The sequence below is a fragment of the Ovis canadensis genome, chromosome 11 (genome assembly GCF_042477335.2).
Source record: "Ovis canadensis isolate MfBH-ARS-UI-01 breed Bighorn chromosome 11, ARS-UI_OviCan_v2, whole genome shotgun sequence".
NCBI lineage: Eukaryota > Metazoa > Chordata > Mammalia > Artiodactyla > Bovidae > Ovis > Ovis canadensis.
Window position 1 is genome coordinate 43,043,105 of NC_091255.1, and position 8,965 is coordinate 43,052,069.

An 8,965-nucleotide genomic window follows, 5' to 3' on the forward strand; every position below is an offset into this window, starting at 1 on the left:
GGCCCAAGGGGCTGCTCCCTGGGGAGTGGAGGAGGGAGGCTGGGCAGGCGCCTCCAGGATGCACCCTGACTTTTCCCAGTCACTCTGTGATTCCAGGTGTGTGCTCTTGGATTTTTCTGGTTTTTGTGCATTTTTTAATTTTAATTTTTTTGGTTTTCATTTTTTTCTTTTAATTGTGAAATTTTCACAGTTGTGAGTGGGTGTTTATTTTTCCGTCATTGTCATCACCCTTCCCCAGCGTAGCCTGGCATCTTGGCTTTACTGGCCCCAGAGGCCACTGTCTTTGCCTCCAGAGATGGGCAGGGAGGTTAGGATGTCATGCATCTCCCCATGGCAGCAGGTTCTGAGAGGGGAGGCTGCGTTGGCCCGTCCCCCGCCCTGCCCCTGTGCTGGCCCCCTGCCAAGCACTGTTATCCCCTGGGGGGCTGTTGGAGAAATGCACCATGGAAAGGGGTGCTTGCCCACATCATGGCTGACGGGACTGGGTACACCTGATCTCCTGTTTCTTGTCGCCTCCTGTCAGGCCCCCAACTAGGAGGGTAGACCTTAGGAGGATCTCCTGCCGCTCCGGGCCAGCACACCACCCACCCAACCCCAAAGACAGGCTTTCCAGAGGCACTCTCTACCCCTCGAGCTGCTGCCTGGGGGCCATGCCAGGAGGGAAGAGGCACCCATTAGGTCCTTCCCAAGAGAACGCCTGAAGAGAAATAGCTGCTGTCACAGGGCAGGCGGGCACACCTGGCCCCCTACCTCACAAGGGGGACCTGCACTCGAGGGCAGATCAGGGGTGGAAGCAGGAAGGAGGCTGGGGCCATGTCCACCACCCATCACTGTCTGTGCAGGGCCCAGTGACCTCCACATCCCCCAAACAGAACTGACTGCCCAGAGCGTCCTCAGTGTCTGAATCAGGGCACGGGAAGAGACTGGCGCTGCTCCTAGGAGGCTGGGGCTCAGCCAACCCCCTGCTGGGGTGCCTTGGGGTCAAGCCCCCATGTCTCCAGGCCTCACACGGTTCCAGCTGCTGGCGTGGCCTTGACCACCCAGTGCCATGCAGCTGCCCGTGAGTGTCCGCGGAGTGGAGGGGCACCCGGAGCCCGGCCTCTCCCGGCTCTTCTGTGGTCCTGCCCTGAGTTTTAGCAGGGAAGGAACTTCACAGTTCAGTTTTTTCTTTCTGACCTTTCTGGAGGATCTAGAGCCTCCTTAGCTTTTTGTTTTTACTTTTTAAAAACAAAAGTTCCTGTTTCTCCAGTAAGATGAGAGCAGTATTATGCTCTTGCAGAACTCAGGATGGGAAGTAGGAAGTGTCACTAGGTGTTGCCCTGGGGGGTGGGCTGCGGGCGAGAGCGGCCATGGACAGCACTAACACCCTCTCTCCGCTCTCCCACAGAAGGGTGATGACTTGGAGGAGGGCGTCACGAGCGAAGGTAGGCCTGCCTCCGACCCACTGTGGCTGTGCCCTTCCCAGGCTCTGAGAGCCTCCTTGCCGCCCTGGCACCTCCCCGCTCCTGGGCTCTGTCCATCCAGGTCACCTGCTGACGTGGGAGGTGCCAGCAGGCACAATCGGCCATCCCAGGTCCATGGGACCCCAGACCGGTGGCACTGCTGACTGGTCTGCCCCCCACCTCCGGATGGTCATTGCAGCCGAGACAAAACACACGCCATGCAGTCAGCACAGCGGGTGCCGGTCTGGGGCCCTCTGTAGGCCCTGAGCCCTGCCGGGGTTGGGGTCCCTGCCAAGGTCAAGGAGGAAGTTGCCCCTCCAGCTCTTCCTGCCTTGCCACCAAAGCCGATCTGGATGATGGAAAGGCACCAAGTCAGTGGTGGGGCAAGAGTCATAGCTGCCCGCTTCCCTCACGCCCCCTGGGTTGTGGCTGGGCTTCCCGCCTGCCCTGGTGGTGTCAGAGGAAGAAAGGGGCCCTCCCCTGTGGGATCAGGCGTGGCAGCTGAGCCCCTACCCATCCCTGCTGAGCCTTGTTCTGTGTTGCAGAGTTCGATAAATTCCTTGAAGAAAGGGCCAAAGCTGCTGAAATGGTTCCCAGCCTCCCCTCTCCCCCAGCGGACACTCCAGCCCCAGCCTCGAATCCCTCAGGCCGGAAGAAGCCAGAGCGGTCAGAGGATGCCCTCTTTGCTCTGTGAGCTGTCCTGTGGTTGGGGCCCCCCATGGCAGGTCACCTCTCACCCCCGGTCCACACCAGGCTCTGGCCACTTCTCCCATCCCCCGCCCCTACTTGGTCCTGCGCTGCTGTGTCTCCATGGAAACACCACTGTGTTTGCTCCCAGGCCTCCCACTCGTTGGGCCCAGCTTTAGCCACCTTTTCTTTGAGAGGTGGGACAATGTCGCTGCAGCTGCAGACCCTCAGCCTCTGCCCTCCTGCTCCCTCTTGCCTATTTCCTCCAGGAAAAGCTGGTGGCTGGCCCAGCCCCAGGCAGGGCCAGCCCTTTGGGGTTCCTCTGGTCACTTACCCACAGAGAAGGGGCTCGGACCCCAGCCCCATGCCCAGCTCAGCAGGCCTCTCCTGCCCTCCTGTGCCCTCCTTGGTCCCAGAAAGGGCAGGTCTGCAGCCGTGGGCTTGGTCTCGCTCCCCACTGCTGCTCCCTGACGAGCGATGGCACTTCAGTAGGCTCTGTGGTGCCCGCGGGTGGCGTCTCTCATCTACCACCTGCTTGACCCTCTTCACTTTCCACTGCTAGCCCAGGCCCACTGCTGAGCTGGGACCAAGGGGTCTGCCACGGGCCCATGGCTCCGGTGTGGGCAGAGCCTGCAGAGGTAACATGGCAGTGGCCTCGCTGCCCCCATGCACCACTCTGTATGCCACCCCGTCTGTGGAGGGGCCTGCACGGTGAGGGCTGGCTCTGGCCGGCCTGGGAAAGCTAGGCGCCTTTCGGAATGTGCTTCGTTCAGCCTGGCCCAGGGTAGCCTCTGCCTCCACCTTCAGGGCCCACAGCAGCAAGCGGTTTTGACCCCAAGTGAGATCGCAGTGACCCAGTGGCCAGCGCAGCTCCAAGGCTCCTGGGCGAGGCCTCAGCCTCCCCCACAGACTGTCCTGAAGCCTGACCCCTCAGGCTACCTCAGCGGGGGGGTGGGCACTGGCGAGCCCCACTCCATCCTGGGTCCTCACTTGGCCCCAGCCTGGTCTAGCCTGAGCTGCCCGGTGCCCAGAAGAGCACACGGGCAGCTTTTCACTGGCCCAGGAGCCCTAGCCCCGCTCAGAGCTCTAACAGGCACTCCCCAGCATCAGGGCAAAGCTGGGGTCTTCTGGGAGCGTTCAGGGAGGGGTTGGGGGCTGTGTGGGGCTCCAGCAGGAGCAGGTGTGGTGGAGACCAAGGTGCCATTGGGGGAACACCTGGCCTGGCCCCCTCGCAGCTCCCTCCACAGGGGAGGCCTGGGGTCCTGCTGGCACCTCACACCCCAGCTCCTCAGAGGATGCCCCTTCGTGTATCTGGGTCAGCCTGCTGCACCCTGCCCGGCCGGGCCTCCACACTGCGCCTCCCCGCTGCCCATTCCCGTCTTCAGTTAGCCTTGGATGCTGAACCGTCCGAAGCCAGCTGATGAGCTGCAGGGTAGGTGGCCTGCTTGTGCCTGGCCACTCCAGCTGGTATCCCCAGGCCTCTAGTGTAGCCTGGGGGTGTGTCTCTGTGGGGTGGAGCCTGCCTTGCCAGCCCAGGGTGGACAGTGGGCCTCCGGTGGTCAGTCAGTCCTTCGGGAGTCACAGCAGCCGGGCCTAGCATCAGCTGAGGGAGGGGCCAGCCTACCGGGGGTCCCTGGGCGGATGGTGTGGCAGGAGCACGTGCCTGTCCCGGGGAGACCCCACAAAGCCGTCCCCAGCTCCAGCTGCTCAGCCAGGCCCGGTCTAGAGAGGCCAAGCCACTAGGGTGGTGAGTGATGGTGGCCTCACCAGCTGTCCTGGCTGGAGCTACCCCTCCGCTCGCCCATCAGGTCACAGCAGCCTGCCCCACCTGCCCCCACTACGCCCAGGAAGCAGGTGCCCAGGACGGGTGCTGCTCGCCCTTCCCGTCCTGAGGCCCCAGGTGCCCGGGCCCATCTCACTGGTTCCCTTCTGTCTGGGAGGCTCGGCCCTCGGGCCCCTCTCCCAGGAGGGAACCCTGGCCAGAGCCTTCTGCCCAGCAGAGTGAGACCCTCCGAGCCACCAGCCTCCACCAGTGTTAGAGACCGCAGATCCAGTATGTAATTATACTAAATTATTGCTGGGATTCCTTATAAGCACTAATTATACCTGATTATAGGTTAAAATATTTATTTTGTCAAAATATTTTCTTGGGGATGTGTTTAACCTTTTCTGTGTTGTGTGCTGAGATGTGAAAACTAACCCCTTTCTCCTGCCTCTCTGATCAGTGGGCAGCAGCAAACAGCACTGAGTTCATGTGCCCAGGCAGTGGTGGGCCTTTGGCCAGCCTGCTCCAGAGCAGCCCCTGCCCAGTACCCCCGGGGGAATGTGACCGACTGGCTTATCTGTGTGCATAAGGACAAGGGCCTCAGAGCTGCAGTGGCTCTTCACTGGCCAGGCCAGAGGGCAAGGTGGCCGTCTGCTATCTGTCCTCCCATCTGTCTGTCAGCCCCTCAGTGTGATCAACCGTGCTGTCGGCCCTGGATCCCACCTCGGCGCCCTGCCCTTCCCCTCCTTACTGAGGTCCAGAGAAGGGAGCCTGGGGAGGTGGGGCGAGTGAGGACCCGGGGCAGCAGGTGCCCAGACTCCAGCTCCTTCTGTTCCTTCCTGCCACCACAGCCCCACTTGACCTCTGCACGCTTCTAACTCAGTCCAACCCAGCCTTCCGGAGGGATCAGGGGCTGTGGACCAGTGAGGAAGAAACCCTGTGGAGGACAGTGGAGCCTTTTGTATTGGCAGTCCCCAGGCCCGGGCCCCTGTCCCTGTCCCCATTGTGGGCATAGCCAGCTTCACCACCCAGAAGACACCCAAGGCCCTCGCCTCTCGCCTCTCCCATGCCCAACTTCAGCCCTTCCTGTCCCTGGGGCGCCCTGAGAATAGCTGTCAACTCAGAAGGCTCATGGCATCTCTCCAGGTGCTCCTGGAGGAAAGGGGGTGAATATTTATTCCCTCGAGTTTGCACTTGATTTGTGAGGGTTCTCAGGTTTGTTGTCGGCATCCCCCAGCCTAGCGGTCTGTCACTGTCTGTCTCTGCCGGCAGAGCAGGACTGGAGGGTGAGTCAGTGACACCAGAGCGTCTGTCTACCCACGAGCTCTCCTAGATACGTCTGTCTAGTTTGGGATCTTGCATGTAAAATACTCCACAATAAACAAACCAACAGACTGCTGCTGTGCGATCTCTGTTCTGTCGGGCCTGCCAGAGCTGACCTCCGGCTTTGTCTAAGCAGAGGCAGCGTGGGCCTCCGTGCTGCCGGGAAAGCTTGCCCTGCTCACTCTGCCCGGGGGTGGCAGTTGGAATGAGATCAAGGCCCCATGCCAGGGGAGTCTGGGAGCAGCTTCCAGAGTGTGGGGGCCCCAAGCTCTGTGGATGGAAGGGTGTCCCCCTGTGAAAGGTGCCGTGGGCCCCGAAAGAGGCCTGCTCTGTGTCTCTGTTCGGTTCAGTTCAGTCACTCAGTCGTGTCTGACTCTTTGTGACCCCATGGACTGCAGGACACCAGGCCTTCCTGTCCATCACCAACTCCCGGAGCTTACTCAAACTCATGTTCATCGAGTCAGTGATGCCATCCAACCATCTAATCCTCTGTCGTCCCCTTCTCCTGCCTTCAGTCTTTCCCAGCATCAGGGTCTTTTCCAATGAGTCAGTTCTTCGCATCCGGTGGCCAAAGTGTTGGAGTTTCAGCTTCAGGATCAGTCCTTCCAATGAATATTCAGGACTGATTTCCTTTAGGATTGACTGGTTTGATCTCCTTACAGTCCAAGGAATTCTCAAGCATCTTCAACACCACAGTTCAAAAGCAGCAGTTCTCTGGCACTCAGCTTTCCTTATAGTCCAACTCTCACATCCATACATGACTACTGGAAAAACTATAGCTTTGACTAGACAGACCTTTGTTGGGAAAGTAATGTCTGTGCTTTTTAATATGCTGTCTAGGTTGGTCATAGCTTTTCTTCCAAGGAGCAAGCATCTTTTAAGTTCATGGCTGCAGTCACCATCTGCAGTGATTTTGGAGCCCCAAAAATAAAGTCTATCACTGTTTCCACTGTTTCCCCATCTATTTCCCATAAAGTGATGGGACCGGATGCGATGATCTTAGTTTTCTGAATGTTGAGTTTTAAGCCAACTTTTTCACTCTCACTTTCATCAAGAAGGTCTTAAGTTCTTTGCTTTCTGCCATAAAGGGTGGTGTCATCTGTGTATCAGAGGTTACTGTCCTGTGTCCCTGAGTGGGGTGCAAAGTGGGGTGACCCTGAGACATCACCGTGGATGTGCCAGGATCCCATGGCAAGCCTGTGGGATGCCAGATTGGCCAGGAGGGGAGGGGCAGCTCCAGTCCAGTTCTCAGAATTAAGGACACTCTGCAGCCAGGAAGCCCTGGAGCCTTCTTCCAGGGCCTGCGGGCGGGGAGGTCTTGGGGAGCAGCCAGAAGAGGGGGCAGTGTGGGGAGCCCTGTGGGTCAGCTCATGGGTCATGGCCCATGGCCCACTGCCCACTAATCCCCCACTGAGACAGCTGAGGAGAAATCCTTCTACAGCCCCCCTCTTTTCCAAGGAAAAGGTCTCTGGGGCCCTGAGGAGCTGGGCATGGGCAGATAAGAGGCCTTGAACATGCAGGACTCACCCAGAAGTGCCGTTTGCTGTAGTGGAACCCCTGCCAGCTCTTGCTGGGTGGCTTCAGAGGGTCTGTGCAGGGGCTCCAGGCCCTCAGCACCAGGGTTAGGGTTAGGGACCAGCTATTCCCTCCCCATCCCTGCTCGGAGCTGCAGGCAGGGTGTCCCGTGATGTGAGAAATAGGGTCAAACGCAGTTAACCCGATGCCTCCAGGGCCATGCCTGGGTGGATTCCAGGGACAGAGGGGACCAGAAAAGCTCACAGGCCACTGTGCTCAACTGCTGTTGCTCAACTCCCATTTTTCAAGAAAAGCCAGGGATGCAGCCTTCAGTGAAATGTACACTTGACAGTGAACTCAGAATCAGAACCCGCGTGTACTTGGACGTGGTGTCAGTTGATGCCTCACTCTTCCTGTAAGCCCCAGCCCTCACTGAGCTCCTGAGGCTCTTCCCTGGCCGGTGTACCCCCAGAGCAGCTCAGAGAGGGCTTCAAATGACTTGTCCAGTACCCAGCAGAAGCCAAACTGGCATGAGAACATAGGGTCATTCAAGACCAGAACCAGCCATGCCAATGGCCATCTGGTTCCATTATGACCAGACGGGGAGCTGGGAGGAACTCAGTGCTCCCTGCAAGCTCTCTGCTGCCTCGGCCACAAGCTGGGCAGGTCCCAGCTCAGCTACTGCAGAATGAAGCACGAACGGGCAGGCCAGGGGCAGGGGGCTCCAGGAGTCGGGAGGGGTCTGCGTAGCCTGTGAGGCACTGCCCAGTGCCGGCAGCCCTGGCAGCTCCCGAGCTTGCCCTGCCACCCGCCCCTGAGTTCCGGCATCAAGGACATGGCTCGGCCCTGCCTGCGCTGGACACCTGCCCCAAAGGGCTCTGAACCCACAGAAGATTCCCCTGTGGCTCTCAGACAACCGCACAGCGGAAAGGAGCAGAGACGAGGCCCACCTCTCAGGTGGGACCCGGCCGGACGCCGGCTCTGGGCGGGGCGGCGCGGGCGGGGCGCCCGGTCGGTCGGGCGGCGCACGTGACACAGCCGCCGGGAGCCGGGCGTTGACGCCACGTCACCCCACCCGGGGCCCCGCGCCCATTGGCTGCGCCTCGGGCCGGGGCGGGGCCCGGCCGGCCGGCGGCCACTCCGCGGCTCCAGGCGCGCGTCCTCTCCGCCTCGCTCTGCTCACCTGTGAAATGGGATGCCATCCTCCGGGAAGAAAAGGGTTAACGCCGAGGCGCGCAGCTCTGGCGCCCGGTGCGGGTGCGGCGCGGCAGCAGAGTCCCCGGGAAGGCCAGGGGAGGGGCGCTCAGAGGACCATGTTCCCCGAAGAGCTGCAGCCCCACCCGGCTTTCCCCACCCTCCCCTGGACGCCTGCCCTGCCCAGCTGGTCTCAGGCTGCCCAGTGAAGCAGTGATCTTTGGTGGCAGATTCCTCCCCGCTCCCACGACTGGGCCCTACAGGGGGCTTCAGCCAGCCTTCACTTCAGCTGGCTGCGGGTCTCCATTGAGCACTGCTTCATCACCCTCTCTCCTGAACTGCTGCAGTTACACGTGCATATTGACTGAGCTTGGTCTTTACATATGCGGTATAGGCGGCTACAAGACAAGCAGGCACGTCTGTCTTGACCTTGACTCCAACAGACTCTTCAGGGTTACAGCAGGAAGGAGTGTTCTCATTTTACGGACACCAGAAAGGTGAAGTAAGATGTTCCAGGTACACAGCAAGCAGGTGAAAACCCAGACCTGTTTCCTGACTCTAAGAAACTGTTCTTCAGGCTTCACACAGCACCCTCTCCCCTCCCTGGGAAGGGCTGTTGAAAATTTCAGGGAATTCCCCAGATTCCCAGGGCCCTCTGGGTGCTTGGCTCCTACTTGGGGGGTGGGGCCTGTGCATCAGGATGCAGGGGGCTGTTCCCCCACAGAAGTTCATCTGGAGGGCCAGGTCCCAAGGGTCCCTGGGCAGGACCACTTGGGAAACAGATGTGGTTTGGAGGTCCCCCGGGACCTGGCCATCTCTGTTCTGGGTAATTTTCCACCGTAGCCACTTCAGGGAGGGGAACAAAGAACCCTGCGTGTCCAGTCTGAGCCCCAGGGACTTGGGCCTCCAAGGCCTCTCTTGGCCTGGGCAACACCCCCCTTCCAAAGTGCGCCATAAATGTCACTCTGTCAGAGGGTGTGGTCAGACAGGCTATATCTGGAATCTGAGCAAAGCAGTACTCAGGATGGCTGGATTCACT

General features: G+C 59.9%; 1 protein-coding gene across 3 annotated transcripts in view; it reads left to right on the plus strand.

Annotated features, from left to right (window-relative positions):
* Positions 1 to 5,289, plus strand: part of TOM1L2 (target of myb1 like 2 membrane trafficking protein) — a 72,653-nt gene extending 67,364 nt beyond the window's left edge. For all 3 annotated transcript variants that reach the window (XM_069542994.1, XM_069542995.1, XM_069542996.1), the window contains 2 exons: positions 1,388 to 1,424; positions 1,988 to 5,289. In XM_069542994.1, the coding sequence (XP_069399095.1) occupies positions 1,388 to 1,424; positions 1,988 to 2,136 (186 nt within the window). In that variant the 3' untranslated portion in view covers positions 2,137 to 5,289. The remainder of the gene's footprint in view (positions 1 to 1,387; positions 1,425 to 1,987) is intronic.
* The last annotated feature ends 3,676 nt before the right edge of the window (positions 5,290 to 8,965 follow it).